This window comes from Oryza brachyantha, chromosome 4, assembly GCF_000231095.2.
Source record: "Oryza brachyantha chromosome 4, ObraRS2, whole genome shotgun sequence".
NCBI classification, from domain to species: domain Eukaryota; kingdom Viridiplantae; phylum Streptophyta; class Magnoliopsida; order Poales; family Poaceae; genus Oryza; species Oryza brachyantha.
The window spans coordinates 19,015,784-19,042,776 of record NC_023166.2 but is presented as its reverse complement, the minus strand read 5'-3'; the positions used below and the strand labels follow the sequence as shown (position 1 = coordinate 19,042,776).

At 41.6% G+C, this 26,993-nt stretch overlaps 7 protein-coding genes across 7 annotated transcripts; 4 read left to right on the top strand and 3 right to left on the bottom strand.

The window, feature by feature from the left end:
* The first annotated feature begins 266 nt into the window (after positions 1-266).
* On the top strand, positions 267-1,862 carry LOC102716405 (thioredoxin-like protein CXXS1). The gene is made up of 3 exons (XM_006652802.3): positions 267-617; positions 998-1,120; positions 1,451-1,862. The coding sequence occupies exons 1-3, from the start codon at positions 510-512 to the stop codon at positions 1,619-1,621; spliced, it is 402 nt and encodes a 133-aa protein (XP_006652865.1). The 5' UTR covers positions 267-509; the 3' UTR covers positions 1,622-1,862.
* A 1,052-nt stretch (positions 1,863-2,914) lies between these two features.
* Positions 2,915-3,688, top strand: LOC102700707 (uncharacterized protein Os04g0629400-like). Its single transcript, XM_040523348.1, has one exon. It carries the CDS (start codon positions 3,179-3,181, stop codon positions 3,560-3,562), a length of 384 nt encoding a protein of 127 aa, XP_040379282.1. The 5' UTR covers positions 2,915-3,178; the 3' UTR covers positions 3,563-3,688.
* Positions 3,689-6,601: 2,913 nt separating this feature from the next.
* Positions 6,602-13,372, top strand: LOC102716124 (helicase-like transcription factor CHR28). The gene is made up of 12 exons (XM_006652801.2): positions 6,602-6,690; positions 7,449-8,120; positions 8,228-8,383; positions 8,511-8,686; positions 8,770-8,841; positions 8,930-9,004; positions 9,089-10,097; positions 10,575-10,705; positions 11,078-11,302; positions 11,503-12,009; positions 12,091-12,300; positions 12,877-13,372. The coding sequence occupies exons 2-12, from the start codon at positions 7,586-7,588 to the stop codon at positions 12,979-12,981; spliced, it is 3,201 nt and encodes a 1,066-aa protein (XP_006652864.1). The 5' UTR covers positions 6,602-6,690; positions 7,449-7,585; the 3' UTR covers positions 12,982-13,372.
* A 507-nt stretch (positions 13,373-13,879) lies between these two features.
* On the bottom strand, positions 13,880-14,486 carry LOC102715849 (blue copper protein-like). Its single transcript, XM_015836500.2, has 2 exons — positions 14,321-14,486; positions 13,880-14,214 (listed from the first exon to the last, which is right to left on the bottom strand). Exons 1-2 carry the CDS (start codon positions 14,484-14,486, stop codon positions 13,880-13,882), a joined length of 501 nt encoding a protein of 166 aa, XP_015691986.2.
* Positions 14,487-15,548: 1,062 nt separating this feature from the next.
* LOC102700428 (histone-lysine N-methyltransferase ATXR2) lies at positions 15,549-19,963 on the top strand. Its single transcript, XM_015836761.2, has 15 exons — positions 15,549-15,779; positions 16,358-16,433; positions 16,549-16,634; positions 16,739-17,043; positions 17,298-17,410; positions 17,564-17,595; positions 17,859-17,989; positions 18,289-18,376; positions 18,591-18,639; positions 18,757-18,811; positions 18,955-19,024; positions 19,092-19,161; positions 19,266-19,342; positions 19,438-19,494; positions 19,599-19,963. The coding sequence occupies exons 1-15, from the start codon at positions 15,684-15,686 to the stop codon at positions 19,710-19,712; spliced, it is 1,419 nt and encodes a 472-aa protein (XP_015692247.1). The 5' UTR covers positions 15,549-15,683; the 3' UTR covers positions 19,713-19,963.
* A 20-nt stretch (positions 19,964-19,983) lies between these two features.
* Positions 19,984-23,051, bottom strand: LOC102700142 (peroxisome biogenesis protein 22). Its single transcript, XM_006653730.3, has 9 exons — positions 22,807-23,051; positions 21,675-21,908; positions 21,540-21,587; positions 21,385-21,441; positions 21,197-21,298; positions 20,806-20,871; positions 20,590-20,691; positions 20,392-20,517; positions 19,984-20,207 (listed from the first exon to the last, which is right to left on the bottom strand). Exons 1-8 carry the CDS (start codon positions 22,948-22,950, stop codon positions 20,404-20,406), a joined length of 867 nt encoding a protein of 288 aa, XP_006653793.1. The 5' UTR covers positions 22,951-23,051; the 3' UTR covers positions 19,984-20,207; positions 20,392-20,403.
* Positions 23,052-23,716: 665 nt separating this feature from the next.
* Positions 23,717-25,825, bottom strand: LOC102699863 (cyclin-P1-1). Its single transcript, XM_040522963.1, has 2 exons — positions 25,003-25,825; positions 23,717-24,367 (listed from the first exon to the last, which is right to left on the bottom strand). Exons 1-2 carry the CDS (start codon positions 25,419-25,421, stop codon positions 23,968-23,970), a joined length of 819 nt encoding a protein of 272 aa, XP_040378897.1. The 5' UTR covers positions 25,422-25,825; the 3' UTR covers positions 23,717-23,967.
* Positions 25,826-26,993: the final 1,168 nt, after the last annotated feature.

The window sequence follows — 26,993 nt, the reverse complement described above, 5'->3', positions numbered from 1 at the left end:
ACAGTTAAAGTATTGTATCGAAAATCTAAAAATAAACTTAATATTAGAATATTAGACGGAGGCAGGATGCTGATGCCATGCTAAATTGCTAATAAATTGACCAGCTCATGTAGAGAGTATACGCTACTATTTCGGAGTGAGTGCCGACCTAATAAAGCATTCCTTTTTCTGCTAGGAGATAAGTTCTCTATTAATATGCTACCCTTTTCTGCGTCATGGTATTTATTCCCACTGGACATATCATTTGTGTGGTTCATGTAAGCTCATTACCTTTCAAGTACTGCATAGGATACTAACTCCAGAAGGAACTGCCAACCAAAATAAGCCAGGGCCCATCAGCTGTAGAATATAAATCCCAATGCTTATCTAATCTGCAGATGGATTGCCACTTCTCTTTCCTGTAGACACACTGTGATATACATATTTTTCTTGCTGGGGAAAGACTGAGGAGGAGGATACCAAGAACAAGGACAGGTAGAGGGTTCTTCTGTTCTTGCTTCTTAGGCCATATGGAGATCCAGCAGCAGAAAGGGGTTGGCAATTCCAAGGTTGTGAAGGTTGAGAAGGAGGCGGCATGGGATCTGTTCATCAGTCAAGCAAGCAGCGAAGGCCGCCCTGTGGGTTTTTCTCCTTCCTTGACTTGTTCTTCCCTCATCTCCTTCCTACTTTTTCTCTGATGAGATCCTGTTCAATTTTTTTTCATGTTTTTTGTTGTTGTGTATTCTCAGATGATATTTGGGTCAGTCCAGGATTTTTTCCATTGTCGTTTATAGATTATAATTATGTGAGAACGAGAGATGGGTGACATAGTTATTTTACTTGTTACTTTTTTTTTCTGTTCTTGTGTCTTTCCCTTTTTCCTCTCTCTGTAATCGACGAAGTGAGTTACAGGCAGAAAATTATCCTGGTGATAATTCTTTTCTGCAGTTGCATCTGGAATCTATTTTAATTCAGTCAAAAGTTAACTATGGATATATCACCCCTTGACTTTGTGCAGGTTGTTGCCCATTTTGGGGCTTCATGGTGTGTGACTTCCCTGTCTATGAATTACAAGTTTGAGGAGCTAGCTCAGACCCACCCTGAGATAATGTTCCTCTATGTGGATGTTGATGATGTCCAGGTAGCCATTCTCCTCTCTTCTGATTTCATGGCTTGTTCTTCATGTATGAATTTCAGAATAGCTGCCATGGTCACATCTCTTCTGAGTCTGTCTGCAAGTATATCTTCTGAGAAATTGAAATGGCGAAAGCAGATAACTAAGCTGATAATTTGACACAGAATTAGCTTGAGAACGTCCTTAGAGTTTGGCACCTTTATATACGGTGACCAATTGTTTCTACTGAAGATTGTGGCATGACCAACTTTCACAAAAAAAATGCTATGCATATATGCTCATTGAGTTGGGAAATCGTTTACTGAACCAAGCAATTATCATACACTGTTCATGCAGAGTGTTTCGTCCAGGCTTGGAGTTAAGGCCATGCCCACATTTTTTCTCATCAAGGACAAGGAGGTGGTGAACAAGATTGTTGGTGCCAACCCAGATGAGGTCAAGAAGATGGTGGATGCTTCTGCTGACTCCTTTGGGGCTACAGCTCTTCCTGACATAGTGGTGGAGTAGATTAAGAAGCTGCTGCCTTATCTTCTGAAACTTCGCTGTGACCGTGGGTACTTCTTGTTCTTGGTCAGGTGTTGAAAATGCCTCCTTATTGTCGATCTGTACATTCTTCTCTTCTAGCTTTGTTCCTGTGACTCTGAAATCTGAATGGTGCCCCTTTAGGGTACGAACAATGCGCCTACGTGGCCAATGGCTTCAGCTGTGGCTTTACCATGACCTCTGAATTTTACATGCGTTTTGAGTGCAAAAATGTATGGTTCAGAGTTCAGACTAAAAGATCTGTTGACAGTATCTGGCATGCCTAGTGCTTTTCCTTTTCACTTCACATGATGATGGCTGGTAATGGTAATAGATCCAAAGCGTACTCTGACGAAGAGCTATAAAATTGCCATGATCTCTGAAGCCACTGCAGAAAGTGCACATCCCCAGGTGTAAGCAAGTGTCACGAGCAGCTGTTTAAACAGTTATATAATCCCTATAGCATGTTAGTAGGTTGTACCGTTAGTTTGCTGTTGCTGGGTACTACTACTAACAATCATTAGCATAACAAAAGTTCTGCAATTAAACCAAAAGGATTTACATCATAAATGGCTCTAATCTAAAGGCCATACCTAACCACACCTTGGGTCTTAGGAATGAACAAAAATTGCAAAGCTGGTCTTTGGCCCAGTGCAACATGTGACCAACTATGGACATGCCACATGTTGGCTTGAGGCCTTCAGCATTGTGCTCCACCATTCAATCTTCCAAAAACAGATGATAAAAGCTAAGGAAAAAAAAAAGGCAAAAGAGAAAGAAAAGCAGGAGCATTGTTGGAGCAACACCATGGACCCTCACCATAACCTGCACCATCCAATGCTGCTGTATACTCACTGCAGCATTGTTCTGAACTTGTGCACTTCATTTACTTTCAAGTATCACCTTGTCCCATACTCCCAAGTTAATTGCCTCTTTACCGTCTCTGTCGGCAGAGTAGTGCAGTTCCTATAACTAACAGCAAGACAAAGTTTAGGTACAGTATTGTAGCAATTCTTGTACCTGAGCCAATTAGATCAATAACTTGGAATGCAGTGCAGAATTGACTGAATTTCTGAGTGACCATCCTGATATGTCTTCTGCTGTTTATATTCAACACACTAATTGATACCTGAACAGTGAACTGCACTGACTGAGAAGAGATTTAATCATTGAAATGTATACTGAGCAAGTGAGCATGCAGTCACTACTGGTGATCATTTCACACTTTTAATAATATGATGATTAGGTAGTGATTCTAACAAACCTCGATATCTCTATCTCTCTCTCCTTCACGTGAAGCCTCGCACGAGTGCAAAGCCGACAGCCAGCGCCACCACCAAAACGCAAGGCGAAATGGTGGCCAAGTGAAGTGGTGGCGAACTGCTCCCTCCTCTCTCTCGCCATTGCTCCCTCCAGTCTCTTGCTCTCTTCCATGCGTCCTCTCCGCTGCGGCTGCAGTGTTGCACTTGCATGTTCCTGTGAATTGTGAGAGGGTAGTGGCCGAACGAGCTCGCCGGACGGGAGGAAGAAGAAGAGCTCTCAATGTGTTGCTACGTGGGCAAGGCTACCAAGATCTTCCTGTGCCTCGCGGCGGCGCTCCTCGTGGCGGGCCTCGTCCTGGGCTTCGGGCTGGCACACCGGACGTGGGGCGAGCGGAAGGTCCAGCCCGACTGCCGGTGGCCCGACTGCCAGCTCCAGCAGCCGGCTTACGGCGGCGGCGGCGACCAGCTCCCGGCCACCGCCACCGCCGCCGGCACCGGCGCCGGAGACACGCCACCCAGCGCGCCGCTCACGGAGCCGGCCGTGGCCGCGTTCCCCGGGGTCGCGTCGGCGTCGGCGTCCTCCGCCGCGCCGCCGACGGCGAGCATGCCGTACCTCTCGCCGCCCAGCCCGTTCGCCGTGGGCCTCGCCCCGGCCCACGCGTGAGCGCAACAGCTATAGTAGTTGGTGGTTACTGAATAATCTTTGGTTTACTTTTTTTCTGCTGTATTTTTCTGAATTTTTAAATATGACTGTGAATTATTTCTACAGTTTAGAATTTTGTCTGTTTGATCCTGGTCTACTCTTCTGTTGTTTTGCTGATCATTTGGTTGGATATATATATATATAACGATTTGATTCCAAGTGTTCTTCGGTTCATGCGTGTAGTGTACAGTATTGCTCACATATTTGCATGCATTAGTAAGGGCTTGATTCATGTGTTTAATTCACCTCTATGTGGTTAAGTTTATTGAGCCATAAGTTAAACGCCCTACAATTTTTAGGTTACACGTTGGATTCAAGCTATTTTTTTATTATCGTCATGTCTCACCTATCATAAGCTTAACTTTTAGCTGCGGTTTATCTAACCTGCTATGTTTATTTTATTGGCCATACTTTCTACGGTGTGTCAGGCGTGGCAAGCTCAATCATAACCAACAAACCCTAAGTGTACACGATAAATATATTACTCCAATCATCTATTTTTAATTGTTTTTTAATAAACTATAGTCCTCAGCAAGGTGGTTAATCTGGTCAGTTGCGGCCACTGGCACGATTTTGTCCCCGCCCTCCCGATCACTACCGTTTGATCAGGACCTTGACTATACTTTCGTATGGCTGCGTTGCTCTCTCAACTTTTTTTCTTAGCTTAATGGCGTGTCTTTTGCAAAAATAAAAATCCACAACGTTGTATTAGTTAAATGCATCGTCTATAACATTAAAAAGCTATTAAAATAGAACAAAATTATTTCATCTCTTATCAAGAAATAATACAAACGTACACCTAAATATCACAAAAAATAAGAAAATCTATACATCTACCTTTAAAAAAAATACACCTTTGTACAACGTCTTCAAAATCATTATGCATACTAGAAGCAGAAAAGAAAAAACAAAAGTACGCTAAATTTGTCACCCTCGTGTATTGGCTTTTGGTTATGCTTATAAGCCAAAATTTAAATTTTTAACCTTAAAATTTGAAGTTAATTTGAAGGTTGTTTATTATACTTTATTTTTGATTTTAGATTGCTATGAACACATATTTAAAAGTTTTATTCATAAATTATTTTTATTCGTAAATATATTGTTTGGCCTTTTATTTAAAAAACCCCAAAAGATAACTCCATATTTATACAACTATCATTTTTTTAGTTTCAAAGGCTAAAATACAGTAGATTTGAATATAAGAATGTACAAAGGTGTAATGCTGAGATACGTATAACTTTTCTTTCTGAAATTTTCAGTGACAATTGGCCTCGTATTTTTCATTAATGCTTATACTTGTAAGTCAAAATTTGAATTTTATTTATAGTTGATTTGAGTTTTCTTCAGCGTTTACTTTTATACTATTAAGAACGTGTATATAAGCATTTTATTTATGAATTATTAATCATTTATAAATATGTTGTTTGGCTTTTTAAAATGCTAAAAGATATAGTTGTTAGTGTGCATGACTAGCTTGTATGAACACAATACGATGATGATTGTTTGTTTTTTTTATAAAAAAAGTCAATATTTGTAAATGAAAAAATAATTTATGAATAAAAAAATTATATGCGAGCTCTTATAATCTAAAAAGCTAGGGGTGAAAAATAAGCTATAAATTTATGGTAAAAAATTTAAAATTTAACTTATAAGCATAAACAAAGGCAAAAGCGAATAGACGGGGTGCGTATCCTTGTTACTACAGCATAAAAGTTATGTATCTATTCAATATTTCATCCACGTTAAAATAAATTTATCTTTCTAGTTCCAACTTAAACTAGAAAAATAAACATATTTTGGAATGAGGGATTATATCTTTATATCTTTAAACTAGGGGGCTATTGGCTGGATTATTTAAGAAAAAAAACCAAATGATAAATTTACAAACGAAAAATATTTTATGAATAAAAATTATATACGTGTTCTTAATCTATAAATCAAAATTGAAACTTAAAATTCGATGAAAAACCTCAGAATCTCTAAACTAAGGTTAAAAATTTAAAATTTAATTTATAAACATAAATAAAAGCGAAAAATGAGCTCCAGTTAAAAGGTTAGCCGTCGTCTTTTCATCCTTCCTCCCAGCATACACGCATCAATAAAACAATAAACCGAGAATTAGCTTTTAGCTCATTTCATCCTTCCTCCCAGCATACACGCATCAATAAAACAATAAACCGAGAATTAGCTTTTAGCTCATTCTCAAGAGTTCGCTGTAACTCGTTGACGAAATAGCAAACGATACAAGGGCATCCACAGCATGGATATAAGGTAGGCAGTAAGAAATAAAATAGTACTGTTACTGGATTGTATACGCTGTAAGAATAGTAAGTAGTTAATATAAGATAATATGCTTGCTACCTAGTTATAACCTAGTTATAAGGAATAAACAAATGATTTCTCTTTTTTCCTATCTTTTTCTCTCACAAGCCAGTGATGGTGGGGTTTAGCTTACTATCCATTTTTATTCTTTCATCATCGTGGCTACAACAACAACTAATATTCACTGATGCAGGTTCTGCCGTTATTCATAGGGTAGGTAAGGTGATGCCCTAACCGTATATACAGGATTATAAAGAAAACGGTTCAAATATCCAGAATGGAATCTACAAGTTGAATTTCCAGGGCTCTTCCCGCGTGTCACTGACAGGTGGGGACAACCGAACATCTCGACCCAGGATCGCGAGGAGATTGAGCGGAAATTCACCGGCAGCCAACTGCCCCAACTCTTCCTTCCGTTGCAAGTCAACGCACACGATTTCGAGTTGTGCAGCCAATCAAAATATTTCCCTTTCCCGCTCGCCCGCGCCCACTGACAGGTGGGACCGGGGCGGTGGGTCCCACGTCGCGGCGACACAGAAACGCCGGTGGAACCAACGCCTTGATAATAGAAGTCCCAAGGCTCCTCCTTTCCGCCTCCCAGACCCAGAGTTCTTCCGACGCGGCCGCCGTCGCGAACCGCCCGCCCCCTGAATCCCCTCGCGTCCGGTTCGGCTCGTTCGGGTTTTGGCTAGCGTTAATCCGTTCTCCGATCCCTCCGTCGGATGATCGGCGGCGGAGCCGGGGTTCGAGCCGCCGGTTCGGAGGAGGTGAACTGATCATCTCGCTGCAAAATCGGTTCTTTTCTTCTTCTTTTTTGGCGGTTTGTTTTGGGTCAGTGATTGGTTCGAGCGGAATGGTATGGTATTGTGTGATGGTTGGTTTGGGTGCAAGGGTTTGCCGTTTGTTCGGGGAACTTTTTTATTGTGGTGGATGGTTTTGCGCGGAAAGGCGGCGGCTTTGATCAGATTTCGCACAGATGGGTAAGGGCTTGGGGTTGGTCGATTACGCGGTTTCGGGGAGTTCTAAGCGATCATGGGCTCGATTAGGGGCGTGCATTCCGTAGGCAGTGTGCAAATTGTTTTTTTTTTCTTACGTTGTTCTGTAATTGGCTAACCGTCTTTCCTTGTGTTACGGCGATACTTATATTCATGCTACAAGCCTACAACAAATCTGCCTCTTTTATCATTTGACCATTGGATAAATGGTGAAGGTTTCAGCTGTGATTGACTTGAAGCTGGTTCTGCTTGTTGACCTATATATTTAGCCTAGAGAAGCATTAGGGTTTACTTCCTTGATGTTCTATGCTTTTATGTACCAGTTCACATCATTGTCTCTTGGTCTAGGCAGATACTGTTCTTGTTGTAAAAAAAGAAGTGTGTTTTAGGTGTTATTTCCGACCCGTGTATGTACTAAGTTTTCCATCTGGGCTATTGCAGTGCCCCTTGAAGAACTAAACCACAGATACTGCTGCAAATTACTTAATGCATCATCTGTTCTGATTTCCAATTCACAAATCATTTTGCAGAAGATAGTACTCAAGTGGGTTGATCAAGATAATTTGGTTACAGTGTTCTGGAGATAACCTTGAGATTGTGTGGTCGGGCCAAACTTGTTGGGGATTAGTCAAGTTAAGCATCTTGGATATCTGAGAACAGAGAGTTGATGCACATGTTTGCTAGCAATATGGATATTATTGACTTGTCTTCAGACAGTGAAGACAACGGCAGTTTGTGCTCATATAGAGAAGATGGACTTGATTTTGACGATCCCAATGATGGTCTTGATTTTGACGACCCCAATGATGGTTTTAACCAGGTCCCTGTTTCACTCAACACAGCATTTGGCAAGAATAGTGCAGAACAATTAGTCAGGCTAGATGACTATACTTGGTCAAAGAACACTCATGGTTTATCCTCACACAGTCCTGAGGATAGATCAGATGTTGAAATCAGAAGCGATATCAATACTGACTTTAACATTCACAACAGTAATTGGCAATACAATACTCTTCCACATCCCTTCATGAGCAGCAGCTACAGGTCTCACCCACTTTGTGGAACAGGTGGTAACAATATTGAAAGTACACATCTCACTGTGAAACCTAACACTGTGCACTACTACAACGGAACTGAGTTTCCTTCACTCCGCAAGTCATATGTTAGCTACGGCCAGGGTGTTTCAACTGATGAGGATGACGGTAAGTAGAACTATCCTTGATTAACTATCACAAATAGCAATGATTAAAGTACACTTCTCTAACCTGTGATTAGTAAAACTAAATTTTCCCCTTTTGAAACCTGTCAGATGATGTCTATGAGGTTCAGCCTCCTCAATCATTTCTGTTCAGCCGTTCAAGTTTAGGTAACAATAGGATCGAGGAAGAATCCACTGTGAAGTGTAATAGTTTTCAAACAAATGCTGCCAATGGAATTGAGATGCCTACGTCTGCAATGTCAACAGGTAGGAAGCTAACTATTAATAGCACCATATTTCCCTCAAATTTTCTGATAGGTGATCACACAAAAAGTTATTTACTAGTATAAAATGTGATATTAGTAATTCTTTTTCCTCTGTTTGAAACTGTCAGGTTGTTTCAATGCATATGGAGGTCTGAATTCACATAGGATCTTTCCTCCATCAATGCCATACAGAAATTCTGTTAACAATTTTGGAGTTAATGGGCTTGGCACCCAAAGCCACTTAAACGTAGAAAAGAAACTTTTTGGCCGTGATGAGAGAGCAGTGTATGATGAAGCCCTGAAGGTATTCAATTTAATCGTTTGGTGATTCCATTTTATTGTACCTACTGTGGATTATACCTTTGTTAAACATAAAATATTATGCAGCATATCAGTCAAGAAATACTGGAAGAAGATTTGCCTGAAGGTGTTATGTCAATATCACTCCTTAAGCACCAGGTAAAATTTATATTTTGAAAATCTCGGCTATGTGAAATTCTATTTATTATACTGATCCTATTCACTGCTGCTTCTTGATTACTGAAAGAGAATAGCATTAGCTTGGATGATTTCCAAGGAGAATAGTTCACATTGTTCCGGTGGAATTTTGGCAGACGATCAGGTAATCTCTATTTTCTACCTTCATAATCATCACTTCTTTTACCATACCCCCTTTCTCATAGAGGCATAACTTTATGTGACTCAGGGTCTTGGGAAGACAATATCAACTATTGCCCTTATACAAAAGGAGAGGGTTCATCAGTCTAAGTTCATGTCTGCTGATTCGGACAGTATGAAATCTGTAGCTCTAAACCTTGATGAGGATGAGACAATGATAGTCATGGATAAGAAGCAACTGAAGAGTGAACAAGTGAACATGCCGCATGCTTCAATATTGTTTCCATCATTAGAAACAGCAAGTGATGCCACCGATCTGAAACCCTGGGCTAGTCAATCGGGCTCTGTTTTTGATAGAATGGCAAAGGCTGACAAAGTTGAACCCAAGAAGAACACCAGAGCGAGGCCATCGTCTTCGTCAACTTCGAGGACTGCTAATAGGCCAGCTGCAGGAACACTTGTGGTGTGTCCGGCCAGTGTTCTTAAACAGTGGGCTAATGAGTTGGCTGCCAAGGTTAATGAAAGTTCTAAATTGTCTGTTTTAGTTTATCATGGAGGTTCAAGGACTAAAGATCCAACTGAGTTGATAAAATATGATGTTGTTGCCACCACATACACAATTGTAGCCCATGAGGTACCTGAACAAAACTCTGATGAGCATATGGAGAAAAAGGACAGCGAAACATATGGATTATGTCCAGCATTTTCTATTGGCAATAAAAGAAAGAAAAATAATGAAGCAAAGAAGAAAAAGAAACCTAAGAATTCAGGTCCTGACCTTGATGGTGGACCACTTGCCAGGGTACGATGGTTCAGGGTTGTGCTTGATGAAGCTCAAACGATAAAAAATTACCGTACCCAAGTGGCTAGAGCCTGTTGTGGACTGGAAGCAAAAAGGAGATGGTGCTTATCAGGAACACCTATACAAAATACAATCGATGATTTGTATAGTTATTTCCGTTTCTTGAAATATGAACCATATTCTGTGTATAGCTCCTTTCAATCAATGATAAAGTGTCAAATTTCTAGAGATGCAACTCGTGGCTATAAGAAACTCCAAGCTATCTTGAAGATAGTTCTGCTGCGGCGCACAAAAGGTAAAGTGAAATACCATGACTACATATATATGTCTTCAAATTTGTACTTTGTGGTTATCTACCGTGTCAAGCCACATCTCATTGTCTGAAATGCTTACTAATTCCTGACAATAATTGTTGTATTACTCATAACTAGGAAAATTTAAAAATATTGATTTATTCTATGTGTGTATGTGCTGGAGCACTCTATATATGATATCATGATAATATGACATCATGACAACATCAATTTCCATTTTCTATTGGAAAAAACACCTCTTATCTTGGGTCTCTTTCCATTTTATGTAAGTCATGAAGTATATCTGAAAATATGGAAATTCTGAAGGTGAGGAACAAATTGAAACAGTACTATCTATTTTGGGAGGAATCATATTGAGTAATATTCTGTTTATTTGTATGTTGCTTGAGTTAATTGTGTTAAATATTTTGTGATGTATCATTGGTTTATTAATCTATTTTTGAACTGTTTCAATACAGAAACACTAATTGATGGAGAACCGATCATAAAAATACCACCAAAAACGATTCAGCTGAGCAAAATAGACTTCATAAAAGAGGAGCGGACTTTCTATATGATGCTTGAAGAAGGTTCTAGGGAAAAGTTCAAGGTATGACCACTTCAATTCCACTTCTTCTGTAAAAATATTGCAATTATTAGTTTAGATCTTAAATGAAAGTCACTGGCAGTTATGACACATCGATACTTTCCAAACAGTTTGTTTTCTGCATTGTCTCATCTGTTAAACACATTTGATCTGTGAGGGATTTTAGCTGTATTGGCCCCGCAGCAATTGTTTTGTCTTTGCTCTTTCCTTTGACAAAAGGAAGCCAACTATTTGCATTGTCTTTGTAACACAGGTAAGTTTAGTAGTCAAGTTCGGAGTTTTCCTTGTGATTTTCTTCTTCAAAATATTTGCAGAAATCCAGAAATTGCAGTGCAAAATGCTTCTGATTGTTTATACTCCATGTTCATACTACAGGAATATGCTGCTGCTGGGACGATAAAAGAGAATTATGCAAACATTCTTGTATTGCTGCTGCGACTTCGGCAGGCTTGTGACCATCCTCTTCTTTTGAATGGGAAGCAATCAGATTTGATTGATACTGGCTCTATAGAAGTGGCAAAGCAACTTCCTAAGGAAACAGTGATAAATTTGCTTAGAAAGCTGGAAGGTGGAGGCTATGAAATTTGTTCCAGATGCAGTGTAAGCAATCTAGTCACATCTTGAATTTGTTACACTATCCTCAAGCAGTTTCTTTTATGAAATATCAAAATAAGGAAATTAGAACTGGGTTGTTATGCATGTTTGATTAAACAATCAGTGGCTTAATTTTGTCTGAACTGTTTGTAGCTCCACTGCATGCTTAGATAACAACGATAATTCAATTTTTCCGCATTTTGCAGGACACACCTGAGAATGCCGTGGTAGCAACGTGCGGTCATGTTTTCTGCTATCAATGTGTACATGAAAGCTTAGCAAGTGATTACAATGTTTGCCCCTCCCCTTTTTGTGGAAAGCAACTAAGTGCTGAATCAGTTTTTTCACCTGGAGTACTAAGGTTTTGTATAGCTGAAAAATTGCAGCCTGATGCAACAACTAGCAGTTCTAAAGCAGCAGATGGATCCCCATCAATATGTGAAAGCAGTTACATCTCCTCGAAGATCCGGTCAGCCACTGACATACTTAACTCAATCGTCAATACACATGCCCTTACTGGGAGTGATACTATTGAATCAAATCCAAGTGAAGTAGCTCCTCCTAAGGCAATAGTATTCTCCCAGTGGACTGGCATGCTGGACTTGCTGGAGCTTTCACTGGATAACTATCGTATAAAATTCAGAAGGCTCGATGGTGCAATGTCTCTCAACTTAAGAGAAAAGGCAGTGAAAGAGTTCAACACTGACCCAGAGGTACTTTTCAGACATCCTTCTTCATCTTTCTTTCAATGTTACATGTAGTATTCAACAAATAGAACTTCTTTCATTCTTCAGGTCAGAGTAATGCTTATGTCACTTAAGGCTGGCAATCTTGGCTTAAACATGGTAGCTGCTTGCCATGTGATTATGATTGATCCATGGTGGAACCCTTATGCTGAGGACCAGGCAGTTGATAGGGCACACAGAATTGGTCAGATCCGTCCTGTAACTGTTTCCCGCTTAACGATCAAAGACACGGTGGAAGATCGCATTTTAGCTTTACAGGTATCATTTTGCCTTATTATTTTCATTTCACAATCTTGATCTTTTTTATTTTAGATGGCATGCATATCTCTTTTGCTTTTGCTTATGCTTATAAGCCAAAATTTTAATTTTCAACCTTAAAGTGGAAGTTGATTTTTGTGATTTTTTCACCGAAGTTTATTTTCTAGTCTTACCTTTTAAATCGCCAAGAATACGTACATAAAATTTTAATTCACAAATTATTTTTGTTTGTAAATATGTCGCTTGACTTTTACATAAAAAAACAAACAATACACCCCCCCCCCACCCCCCAAAAAAATAGTCGTATGAAACTCTGAATGCAGAATGTGTTCGATGGTAGTGAACTTACTTCAATTCATCAGTTCAAAATGTATTTTAATCACAAAATGAAGTTTCCCAATCTTGTATGCCGGCAAGTGTGTGGTCTTGAAATTATTGTGAGTTTTAGTTAGGCAATTTCAGGCACCTTTGCTTTCTGAGATTCTTTCTATTGTAACGGCAGCTCAAGTAACTAGACAGTTTTACCGTGCATTCCTCTCCATTCTTCTGAACACAAGTTTATGTTCCTCTTGCCAGGAGAAAAAGAGAAAGATGGTCCAATCCGCTTTCGGTGGGGACAAACCTGGTGGCAACGCAACTCGGCTCACCTTAGACGATCTCCAATATCTATTCGGAATATGAGATTATGAGGGCAGCTCATGGTCCTTCACACGGATGGTGAATTTTGTCGTAACACAGGCCTGACATATCAGTAATCAGTTATTAGTCGATGACAAGCCTTGCAGCCATTAATTATGCACCTGATATCCCTTACCATGGTTGATGCGTCGAGCAATTTTTTTTTTCTTAACTGCACTGATCATTGGACAAAGGGTTCGGTAGCTTTTGTGATTAGATTATGTCTCGTCGCCAAAACTGGGATATTAGGAGGTCTCACATCTTCAGGATTTCTTTTGTGTGTGTATATATGGCGTGTTAATTTTTATGTTGGTTCCTTCTCTCCTCTCTGAGCGTTGATATCCAAGTGATTGCAAATGCTTTAGTTCTCTTCAGTTAATTTTATGATATTTGTTCTGTGTCAATAAAAAATTACCTTGAGGTGTCAGTATCTCATGGTATCAAATCGTTTCTGATCCTTAAATCTAACCAGGTTTATCTTCTCCAGCTAGATTTAATGGTGTGAAATGATTTCGTACCGTAAGGTACCGGTATCTTAAGGTACTTTTTTTTAACCGGAGCAAATTTTTAATTTTATACATTCAATGTGCTAACTTCCATTTTATTCATTTTATTTTAGGCCCCTTTGGAACAAGGAATTTTGAGGATTTGAGAAGGAATTGAAGTAAAGTAATTTAGGAGAAAATCATGTAAAATTCCAACGTTCCAAAGGAGCCTTTCAAATGATCTTGCTGGCGATCGATGCCTTTGCCTTGAACTCTTTTTGTGTAATTAATCATAATTATTCATTCATTCAAGAAGAATTGCGTACAGCAAACAAAAGCATATCAAAATGAACTGCTGCACATGACACAGTGTAAACACCGAAAGAAACGGAGTAATTCCAGAGATGAATTCAGGTTCAGAGCGCGAGCATGGCACCGGCGCCGACGGCGAGGCCTACCACCAGCTTCGAGGCGAGCTCGGCGCCGCCCGCCGCCGCCCCGTACGGCGACGACGGCGGCGAGCCGCCCTTGGACGGCGCCGTCGAGTTGGAGACCGTGATGGCCACCTTCTGGCCCATGCTGCAGTGCGACCCGGCCGCCGCCGCGCACGCGAAGTACCTCGTCCCCGCCGCGTCGAACGTGACCGTGGTGCTGCCGCTGGCGTCCGACGTCACCGGGCTCGTGAAGCTGCACGACTTGTAGTCCGCCTCCGACAGCTCGTCGACGGTGTGCGGCGAGCCGTACTTGAACACTGCATCCATGCATTCGCCGCCGCCGGCCGCCGTGCGCCATCAGCACCAACACGCACGCCATTGCCAAAGAACGAACAGTTGTGGACGAGAAAAATGCTCACGTACCGACGCTGTCGCCGACGGCCACCGCGTTCTTGGACGACCAGTCGCCGTAGTTCCCTCCGGAGGCCCACTTGATCGTGTACGTCTTCCCGGCGGCGGCGGCGAGCTCGGCGACGGCCGCCACGGCCATGAGCGCCACCAAAGCCTTCAACGACGACGACGACGACATTGCTGCACTCACACAGTCCACGGAAGAGGCTGCAGAGGAGAGGGAGCTAGCTAGCTAGCTACACAGCTACACCACTAATCCCAGCAATGGCGCAGCTAGCTGCCGTGTGAATTTATCGAGCTGCACCAGCTGGTGGTTGGATCGTGGATGACGATGAACATTTTGTATAGGTACCTGCTCGCGCCATGTCCCATTTAATTTGGGCCTCAACTAACGAACGAACAGGTCGACGGCATTATGCCAATGATATGGCCAATTATATAAGTAATTTAGGGTACTAGTTGGATTAGCTGCATATATATCTGGGGGAGTTCATACTGATCATGGTCATGGCAGAGCTGATTGATTGGATCAAAGGAGTTGACAAGGTATCATACTGCTATCTATCTAATGGGAATTAGTTGATAGAGCTGGCTTGACTTTCACTTTATCAGCAAGTAAAATGGTATATGGATTATGAATTGTGTATTAGGAACCTGGGAAGTTGTTTTCTGCTGTATTCGGTGTATCTAAAAAACTTGTAATTAGCGGGGTTTTGCGTTATTCTAATTATCATCAAGAGGATGTTGAAAATGTATCCATCACAAGCAACCTCGGTGCATGTCCTGTGCCTGTTTAGTTCCCAAAAACTTACATCATATCGAATCTCTGAACACCTGAATGAAGCATTAAATATATATAAACATTAAAACTAATTATATAGTTACGGGGGAAATCGTGAGACGAATCTTTTAAGCCTAATTAGAACATGATTAGCCATAAGTGCTACAGTAGTCAACATATGCTACTGACGGATTGATTAGACTCAAAAAATTCGTCTCGCGGTTTCTGGACGGAATTTGAAATCTGTTTTTTCGTTAGCGTCCGAAAACCCCTTTCGACATCCGGTTAAACGTTCGACGTGACTCTTTTGCCAAAAAATTTTACAACTAAACAAGGGCTTGGTTACGTGGGAGAATGCTGGATGTTGACTTTGACACCCCGGGCTGTCAAAGTTGACTCAAAAGCAAAACAGTTTCCGTTTTCAGCACTAGAACACGTACTTCCTCATTTACGCCTTTCTAGCCCGAACGCGTATAGCTGTATCCTCTCTGCTCTCCGCACAGGCGCTCGAGAACAAAAACCCCCAAAACCCGCGTCGACCGGCGGCGGAAGAAGCAGCCGCCGCCGCAGGAGGCAGCAGTTCGCGCCGGCGGCATGGGTGGGAGCAGCGCAAGCCCGTGCGATCTGGACAGGGAGTTTGCGCCCCAAATCGCGCAGCTCATCGCCACCCCTCCGCTCCAAGCTGCGCAGGTACTATGCTTTTTCTTCCCTCCCTTACTCATCCGTCCTCTTGATCTCATCTGGATACTCAGAAATTCCTCTATTTGATTGAGTTGTGTGCCGTGGTAGCTTCTTTTCGTAAAAGGTTGGACTTTTCAGGTTTTCCGTGGTAATCGTTGTCGGAAATTTCGTTACGAGGAAGTGATTGTACTATGATGGGAGGAACAGTATAGGTGGCGATATCTTATCGTGATTAGTTTCAGTTATCTTACTGAGAAATGATAATCTCAGAATCCTTGTTGGGTCTGCATGAATGGATTGTTTAGGTTTGTGAGGTGAGAGGCGATTTTCGTTTGTTTGCAGCAGTAACAGCTTGGTTTCTTTCCGGAAGTTCAATTTTAAGGTGTTTTTAGTCAGTGTGTAGTGAATGCCACTCGATGGAGGCGTTAATACGACAGAACGGAAACAATGTTTTGTGTTCTTGTTGAGTTGAAATTACAAACTGTTTACTCCTTGAGGACCTTATTTGCTCCTTCTTGCTGAGTTCCTGTGTTGCTGGCAATCTATAGCTCACATCTGACACACAAGTATGCTACTTTTGTTTTCAGGAATACTACGATGAGCTTATACAGTCCAAGAAACATGATGGTATAAGAGTGAACTTCAGCAGCAAGCATGGGAAAGGTACCGGTTACGGAATACTTACACATCATGTGAATGTGATCCGGCAAACATGGCATGCTTGCATAAAGTTGGTTCCAGGTAAAAGACAAGCCATTTAACCAGTTGGTTCTTGCAGGTGTTTGCGCGAACAAGGACTTTGCAGAAGGGGATCTTATTCTAAAGGATCAAATATTAGTTGGTTCTCAGCATAGTCTTAACAAGGTTTGTCTGCTTCTAAAGTTATCCTAGGTATTTGTTTACTTCAGTATTTTTTGTGCGAACTGTTCCTCCCTGAAGTATGGTATCCATTTGGTGTTCTGTTGCAGATTGATTGCGCTGTCTGTAGTTATTGCTTCCGATTCATTGGTTCTATAGAGTTCCAGATAGGACGAAGGCTGTATTGGCAAAGCATTGGTTTAAGCAGTGACTGCACTGATAGGGGACATTGCCATGAGAGTGATGTGGGTTCGAGTGCCAGTTCTTCTGGTGCAACAAAGGAAAACAGTAATACTTTGCCAGAAGAGGTCTTAGTATCACTTATTACTGGTGACAAGTCACTGCCTTTCACAGACCATTTTAGTTTGCCTCAAGTTGTTCCTTGTTGTGGATGTGAGGAAGAACGCTACTGCAGGTTTGAGTTGCTAACCATTTTGCAGTTCACCCTTTTTTTACAGGAATTCCCTAAGATATCAGAAATATTTATTGAGGCACATATATTTCAGTGATTTGATATTCATTCTCCATCTTAAGTTGTAGTAGTCAGTCATGTTAAAACTTCAAACCTAATTGTCTAATCAGAGTATGTAACTTGTTCTTTCTGTCCGTTTGAAAGAAATGTAATCTTGAGGGGGAAACCGTAACTTGTTGATACTGCATTTTTTTTAGCCAATCATGTGCTGATTCCGACTGGGAAACTTATCACTCTTTGCTGTGTACTGGATCTAAGACTGAATCATCCCGGAAATCTGCTCTTCAGAAATTTGTAGAACATGCAAATGGTAAGCTAGCAGTATGCAATGATCATGTACCATCATTATGAGATGTTCACTATTCATTAGATATATTATGCCTAGATCAATTAGTTCATGATTAGTGATGTTTGTGATTGGGGTTATCAGGCTGCTATCTGATACTTACAATATTGTTTTCAGGGTCCAATGATATTTTTCTGGTTGCTGCCAAGGTATGCAATAGGAATATCTATTAACGTCTAGACTTCAGTGTACTAAGCACTAAACATCATGTTATGTGCCCAGCTCAGTTACTAGAACTTTGCAATGGCTAATGCAGAAGTATTCGGGCATCACACTTGAATTGATATTTTTAGAGCTAATGGATGTCAGGCGATTTAAGATTCAAGTGCAATTTCCTTATGGCTACCAATGGAAAGAGATTTAATATTTCCTGATTGTGATGCATGAGCTCAGTACATTTTTTACATGTCAGGTCATCACTTTCACTCTGCTGAGGTACAAGAAACTAAAAATTCAGTCTGAATTTCAAAAAAACACAGATGAATCAAACTTTTCTTTGCTTATGGAAGCATGGAAGCCAATTTCAATGGGCTTCAAGAAGAGGTAGAGTCATGAACTTGTAATTAATCCTTTGTTATAACGTAGCTCCTAGTATGGTACTAATCAACGGTGCTATTTTATTGCACAATTGAAGGTTCCTATATCAAGTAACTCTTCTCCCTTTTATGGCAATCAATATGATCCGTATTGCATGGTTTCATATTTTGTTCTCTTTTGGGGCTTTGCTAGCAAGATGTTTTATTCTGGGCTCAGCATGGCTTTCACTACCTTGCTCTACCTCTACAACATCTTGAATTGTTTTTTCACCCTAAATATGTAAAGAAATAAAAAACTGGTTGCAGGTGGTGGGATTCTGTTGCTTTGCCTGAGGATGTTGATTCTTGTGATGAAGATTCATTTAGGCAGCAAATTAGGGATCTCGCATTTACGGTAATTATGCCACCAGTTCACCACATCTTTCATTCGTGTGAAACTATTAGTTCATATTCTATTTACAGTATTGTGCTCTGGAACGAAGCTCTATTCACTAGTTCACCAGTTAAAATATAAAAACGGCTCACAAAAAAGTGGCTATTGTTATGATTGGAAGATGTCTCAGATACCAATGGGCTGATAGGAAGATCATACCTTCTGTATTTTGCAGTCATTGCAACTTCTCAAGGACGCTATTTTTGATCCTGAGTGTGCACCCTGTATCCTTTTTGGTATATACAAGACCAGTTTCATATATATAAGCAGCCTCTCTTCACATTCAAGTAATCAAGTTACGTTGACTCTCGTAAAAAAAGGGCCACCTTGACATTTTCTAGTGTTCTCTCTCGAGGTGTATGGCCATATAATTGGCATGTTTGAGCTGAACAATCTGTAAGTAAATCCGAATATTTTCATTTATGCATGTGCATCCACATACTCGCCAGTGTTTTTTTTCCACCACCTGCAACAGAAATAAGTTTTAGTACTGCATTTGATATAATACCCTCTCAATAGATTTCTGTCTTTTATTCCAGTGGTTTGGTTGTTGCGTCTCCTATCCAAGACTATTTCATACATATTGATGATCTTCCAGATGATAAGAAGGTTGTTCAGTGGTTGGTTTTAATATTTACCTAGTGGCGTTGTTAATCTGAAATGCAATGTATCACAGGAGGAAGCTAAAAAGGTCACAAGGCCATTCCTAGATGCTTTAGGTGAAGATTATGCAGTTCCTTGCGAGGGTATGTGCAGCTTCTTCCTATTTATGTCCCGATAGTACTTTAATTTTCTATTTACCCAGGAGTATATATCCGTTCTCTTGTGAACTTTCCACTCTCATTGGCAGGAACTGCATTCTTTCCTTTGCAAAGTTGCATGAATCATTCTTGCTGTCCAAATGCTAAAGCATTTAAAAGAGATGAGGTAACTATATTTCTCCCAGCCAATCTGCTCATTTTTCCTACCAAATTGCCATTCAGCAATCCGATAAAGATAAAGCTGCTGAACTACCCTTCCAGGATATTGATGGTCATGCAGTGATACTTGCTCTGAAGCCTATCAGAAAGGACGATGAGGTACTTAGTTGTTAACACTATTCAGATCATCTTTCTTATGCCACCAGTTTTAAAAAAAACGTTGACAATGTTATTTTGCAACCTGCTAACAACGAAAATTCCAGATTACCATCTCCTACATCGATGAGGATGTTCCGTACGAGGAGAGGCAGGCCCAGCTTGCAGATTATGGATTCATATGTGCGTGCCCTAGGTGCCAAGAAGAAAAACCCTATTGAACGAGACCAGACCCACATTTTTGGATGTTTTTTTTGTGAAAATACTTTTGCTCTGCATTATGCAACTGAGGTTTTGAACTAGGATAGGATACGCAGCGAAAGCTGATGCTGGATTTTGCTCTGACAATGTTGAATGCTGCAGAAAGATTTTGTTCCTAATGTTCGATTGAGACTTCTCCTTTTGAATTTAAATTCCGTATGTTGAAAATGTTTTGGTAAAGTGAAGGAAAAAAAACAACTTTCTGGAATGGTTACCGAACAAATATCTGGATGGCAGTTTTAAGTGTTTCGGTTATATAGCAACACAATTGATACATTGAGTATGCTACATATGCTTTCTCTTCCCATAGCTTATGGGAAGTTTCAGAACCAGTTCAGTACATGACACAAGACTTTTACACATGGTACAAGAAAAATGAGTTCCATCATTCAAGGAAAAATGAACAATGATGTTGGTCTCAATTCTCACTATGCCATTGTTCGCTGGAGTTCGACCTGCAAAGATATAGACATCATAAATTAGAGACTGCAAGTATACGTTGGGTAGATACATTCAGTCAGTCATGTCTTCCCAGTCGTTTGAGCATACATGTTTTATGTCAAATTTGGTGATTAAATACGGTGCTGCTGGCAAACACGCCAATACACATGGCAAGTAATAAATTATCTCTTGCTCTACCTCATATTATTATCATCTCTGATCAAGGCCTCCAAAGAATTGTTCCAAGCTGGTAGAGCTGAAAACATTGGATGCTACTCTTTCTGCTCGTTGTGGAGAAATATGTAGCTGATATTTGATAAACCTCTGCAAGAGAGCATAGCGACTCAAAACCTGCTTCTACAAGTATGATACTGAAATGTTGTAACTGTGACTTACAGCTAGTTGATGAACAATTTCTGGACTAGTATCAATGTGCCAATCTGGTTCCAGTTGCCGCACAAAAGAGGTGCGGCCATTTTCTGTACTACAGAAGAGAACCTGCCATTTGAAGAATGGTTAAAAGCTCCATTGCAAATATCCGAGGCTATAGGCAAACACAAAAATAAGAGTCAATCAGTTTTATCTCCAAAGCGACCTCAGAATGCAGCTTACCTTGTCTTTTATCAAAGCACCGTTAGTAAAAAGACCAGCTTCACTCAGGGCAGATAAAACCTTTTCCTGCATATTCAGGTGTGCTGAGTCAAGTTATAATAGCCCGTTCAAATTTCATACTAGGCAATGGGTAGCCTTCATTTTCAATAATGATTCAAAACACTATTCTGCTGTTAAAAAAACTCGAAAACATAATGAAATCAAGTAGCAGACCACATAGTTGTTTATTTATCATATTATTCCAATATCAACAGTTAAATGATTACTGTTTATTTCACGTGCATATGATGATAACAGTACATGTACTGGCATATCAAGACTTGAGCATACTTTTAAATGCATAAACCACCAAAGCAACAGAAAATTAAAATACAGGGTCCTCATGACTTACTCCGCTTTCGTCATCAAGAATGCGCTCCATCAGATAGACGTCACAGAATTTTGCAATTTCTAGAAGAACCTCCAGGACAGAAGGTCTCACTGTGACATGGTTCTGCAAAAAAAAAAAAGGAATAAATCTATTAAGTTAACTCGTTACTAAAACTCAGGGAAAAATATTGCAGAAGCACTTTTGCACACCTGCAGCTCCTCTGGAGTTGTTTCCTCCAAAATCACACCAAGTAAACGGCACGTAACCTATTAATTATAGTTCCCATATGGGGAAAAAACATGCATTGGTATGCCACAACTTTATATTTCATGAAAAAGTGTGAAAGAAGTTGTTTGCAAAATACCCTTCGTCCTTCGCTCAGTTTATGCCTGACAAGCTGCTCAAGAGTCAGCTGGAGAGGAAAATAAGCAACTATCAGTCCAAGGATCCTGAGAGCAAAAACATCATTTCAGTATTCAGAAAGGAGAACCGGCAATACATTTACTGGCTGGAAAAGCTGGTTGATTGCTTCATGTGCTCTTGAATCTGCTGAAGATGAACAAGCATCTGTTGAGGTCAAGGCACTTGGCCGTGACCTACTGCTGGTGCTGCTAGGTGATGGAGCAACCCGTCTACGTGGCCTCCAAGGTTGCTCTTGAGGAGCTCTCAGCAGTTTCCAGGCAAAGATAAGGGTGATTGTAATTGTGGCAAGTGTGGTAAGTGAGCGAAGTTTCTAAAATAGAAGATGGAAGTGATTCAATAATTCGTGTGGCAAGAATTAAAGAAAAAATCAGACTTTGTTTGCAAGAAATCACAAACATTGACACATTCACCCATCCAAAGCTCAACAAAGATTGATAGAAGGGATTAAAAATGACACCAAGTGCGCTCTTCTATAGAATAATATGAATGCTCACGCTGTTGCAAGTTGCAACATAGTTGCCACAGATTGCACCGTTGTGCACATAACCGTGCTTGCATCCACTAGTAGACTCGGATCTGCACAATGTATTGCTACCAAGTTCTTGTATATAGCATGGTAAAACATTACAGTCAAGAAACACAAAAAACGACAATGCACCATTAAGCAGTTATTTATCTGACTATAGAGGTAGATCATTTGTTGATATCACATAAACCAAACCATCATAAAAGTTTACATCTTTCGGGTCAATCAACAATCCTACATAGTAACCATTTCTTGCAGCGGTATTACTAACATAAAGGAGACATCAAAATCTACCACAACGAAACAATAAGCATTATCCAAATATGACCACATTCTCAAAAGGGATTCATATTATTAGCGAACTGTGAATACCCGCAAATCCACACCTAGCAAATAGAGGTCCAAGCTTGTGCAGCAGCTAACAAAGAATGACCAAATCGATGCTTCGAAATCATATGTGATACTAGCAGCTACTAAAAAGTACTCCAGTTAGTCCAGTAGAATGCCCAGACTAAAATACAGTTAAAAAAACCTAGCCTTCCCCCACAAACAATCAAACAAGACGCCACCTTTACACCAAGGACCACCACAAAATCCCTAAACAGCGAGGCACCTAGAGATTGAAACAGCGTAAACACACGCAGGACGGGGGTGGGGGGGATCACAGATCCAAGCGGAAAACCTGGCGATCGAGGTCGAACGGGAGGCGATCGGAGTAGCGCCCAAGGGCGGCCACGAGGCGCCGCACCAGATCAGCCAGCTCGTCGTCCTTCACTCCCCCTGCCGGCCCCGCCCCCGGGGACGCCGCGGACCCCGAAGCGGACATCGCACGCTGGACACGGCGGCGCGAACCCTAGGCGTCGGCGAGGAGGAGATTGGAGACGGGAGGAGGGAGGGGGGGGGCGAAGTGTAAATTGGGGTGTTCTACGAGGGGGCGGGCTGCGACATGTCGGAAGAACGAGGAGGAGGAGAGGGAAGCGGCGGCGCCTCGCGTTGTTTTTGTCGGGTCTCGTTCCGCCGTAGGAGACGCTCGTTTTACATCTAAGACCTTGATAAGATTATATATTTATTTATATGGGACCTGGTTGTGATTTTACCTTTTTGTAAGTTATAATTTGTCAGGGCTCAGGGACAGGCAGTCATGGTCTTTTGGTTGAACCAACTGCTCAAACTATGACTTTGGTGTTTCATGGTGGGTCTAATTTATGTGAGTTTTTCAAGCCAGTATGATAAGATATATAAATGTTTTGTAAGCGTTAACACATCAAATTTGGGTTTCTAAGGAGGATAGCAGAGAACGAAGAAAGAACTATAGATTTGTAATCGGATATAACATGAACTCAATAAAATAGGAGGAAAATAAGCTAATTATTATATGAATGTGTTATTAGGTTGAATTTATATAACATAACAATTTTTATAGCCAGCCATTGTTAGGTCAATTTTTATAGCAATTGACCATATTATTTTTTTTGCTATTATATGAATCCTTTCTTACCTTTGAGACAAGGATTTTTTTTTCTATATAATCAAAAAAGGTTAGAACTGCTATGAAATCCAAATGCAAAAAAAAAAAAAGATGATTAGGCAACAGTGGCATAGTCTTTAACCAGATAGCACAGCCTTCTCTGCACTGCACCAGAAGATTCAACAAACAAACTTAACCCATCCTGTTTCCTGCAATAATTACACCTTAATCTGTTCATTACAGTGATGAACAGGCAATTAGTGCATGTTGCGTACATTTTGATTGGCAGTTAATCTGTCTTATTCTGAACAGCAGCAAGCTATCTCGGTTGATATACACATCGAACGCAGTAAAATTTCTTAGCAACGTTCGCTACTAGCAATCGAACGAATACCGCGACGGCGACGACGTGTGCAGCCGCACGCCGTTCGCCGCCGCCGCCTCCGTCCCCAGGCTCCTCCAGTCGTGCGGTGCGGCGCCGTCGGGCGGTCCCGGGTCTCCGGCGCCGTTCACCACCGCGCGCTCCGGCAGCTTGGACGGCGCGACGGCCGCCATTAATCTCCCTGCCCCGGCGGTAGCCGCGCCGGCGCCGGCGAGCACGCCGCCGCCGCCGTCCCTCTGCGCCTCCTTCTCGAGGTGCGCGCGGTAGAGCTCGTAGACGCGGTGGCTGAGCATGACCTCGAAGTCCAGCACGGCGAGCAGCTCCAGCTCCAGCTTGTTCATCTCCGCGTTGCTCACGCCGCCGACGCGCGCGAAGAAGGCGTTGTTGTGGTGGCTGCGCCACATGTGGTAAATCACGACTAATTACACACAAGAGGATTATTACAGTGTAATTAAGAATCGAAGCAACTAACTACTCGCTGAATTAATGCAACTAACTGCTAATCGAAATGATGATACATCATACATGGTACTATCACTAATGCCTAACTACTCACTCGAAATGACGTTTAGCTGTGCTGACACACCTGTCATCATCAGAAGAAGAATACGTAGCGCAACTGTCTACGGATTCGATGGACAGTGGATTAATTGAGCATCCAGAAAAGGATGGCCTTCCTGCCTTGTAATATCTACAGTTCTAGACCATTTTGCAATCACCGGTCAATTAATTCATTTAATTGTGGTCTAGCTTGGTCGATCTCACTCTACCCACTGACTGTTCGTGATGCACAGTTGATTGCAGGTTTGTGGCTATGATTTTAAGTTTTAGATGTTTATGATAAGAACAACTAGTGTTTTTTTCTCCTTTAAGGTTTTAAGAACGCTAAACTGAGATTAATACGCAGACAGAGTGGTCGAAATCTTTGTGCTTGTTCTTGATGTATCATAAAAATAAAGTTTTTTACACGGTTTATCTGAAGATTGTACTTGCGATTTGAAGGGCCAAGAAAGATTAGCTATGCTTACAAGTCGTCGTGAACCTTGGAGGCGACGAGGAGGCAGGCGAGGAGCAGGCGGTGCACGTTCCTGGAGTCCACGGCGGCGGCGGGGCGGCGGTGCGCCACCATGTCCACGTACGCGTACGCCACCACGTAGCACTCCGGCTCCAGCACGGCGTACCGGTGCACGCGCTCCAGGTACTGCGCCACGCCGATGCGCGGCGCCGGCGCCCCCTTCGCCGCCTCGAACGCCGCCATCCCCACCCCGGCACCCTCCTCCCCGCCTCCGCTCAACGCGGCCACCGCGTCGTTCCGCGCCACCAGCCGCTGCACCGCGCACGCCACCATGTCCAGCTCCGGCGGCGGCGCCGTCGCCGTCGCCGTCGTCTCCTTCCTCGACATCTCGCCGCCTCCTCCCGCCGCCGCGGCGGAGGCGTCCATGGCCATGCACGTCACATCAACAACCGTATAGCAGACTAGCTACTTAATTAGCTCTGGCTCTGTAGCTGCTTCGCCTTGGCGCCCATTTTTTGCTTGGCGGGGGCTTGGCCGCGGGAACGGACGACGGTGGGCGACGCGGCGGCGGTGTGGCCGTCCGATGAAGCGCGCGGGTGACTGGTGGAGCTGTCTCTCCGGCCGCGGTAGCTAGGGTTCACGAAGCTTGGGCGATGGAGTTGGAATGGATATGGTCTGGAATTCTTTTGCCTTTTTCTTATTACTTTTCGATTCGGACAGCTGCAGGACGCCGGCCGGACAATTTGTCCGTGCTTTCTGGTTTCGTCGGCACGCATACAGTTACAATTTGTGATCCAAAATTGGTTTTAGGGAGGGAGTGGTGGCCATTGGCTAGGCCGGCCAGGATGCTCGTCGTCTCCCACTCTTTTGAAGCCCACTCTTGGTCTCCAGAATTCTAGTGTGATCTTTTCACCTTAAAAACTGTATACGGGCAAAAGAAAAAAATTGGTTGAAGTGATCGTAGCACAAGTGATCGGCGTTTGATACTCATAGCATGTATACTACCAGCAGGGGTGGTGGTGCATCGTTACTGTTAAGTGTGTCATTGTATCCATTATATCAACAAATCATATGTATTAATGTCTAGCTCTATAACTCAATTTTTTAAGCATAGTATTTTTTTTCAGTTGAAATATTTTTTGTATTTTTTAACATGGTATAACACGTAGTCGATATTGTTTCAATCAATTAAATATATTTTTCAATGAGACTTAATTTGTTATTTTCAATAACCTACTACAACATAAATGCATGTAGCTAGTAAGTCAAGAGATACTAGTTGAATGCATGTGTTGCAGCAGAATTAAAATGAATAGTCACATGATTGGCACTCCAAATATTAATCAAGGATTCACATTCATGTTGGAATTTGATCTCTTATTCGTAAATACTATGTATATAGCTCTATTCATTATGGTTATAATATATAATACATTAGTTCCTGTTATTTTGTCAGTGTAAAAGTAAATGTTCATTTTTTTAATGGTTCCGCGTGTTAGGAGACAGTGATGGTAGATGAAGGCAGATTCACTTATTGACCACCACTCACAAATACCTCTGAAAACATAAACAAAAATGATTCTCTAATCCTACTACTTATATGATTAGTCTTGGTAACTCTTGGTAAATAGATACTCATCTAACGTGTAGGAGTAAATCTTGTACCTTTAAATATGGGTTCACCGCTGACTGAACTTCGAGTTATTAGAAATATTTTGCTTACAAACTTCTGATTCTTCTATCAGTCATAAAGTAACCTTTGACGACATCAATGTATTATTGGTCAGGTTTAGGCTTGTTGGTGTACGGCCTAGTCAAATTGTAGAATCATTGGGCCAAAGTGTGGTCCAAAAATGATGCGTTTATGCCGTCATGTGCCAGTGTTGTCACTAGATATTCAGGCCTGATGAGCCCTAATGTTTCAGAGGACACTCAGAGGTGCATGCCCAAATATCCAGAAATCAGAAAGTCAAAAGTTTATCCTATTTAGCTAGAATGAATTCA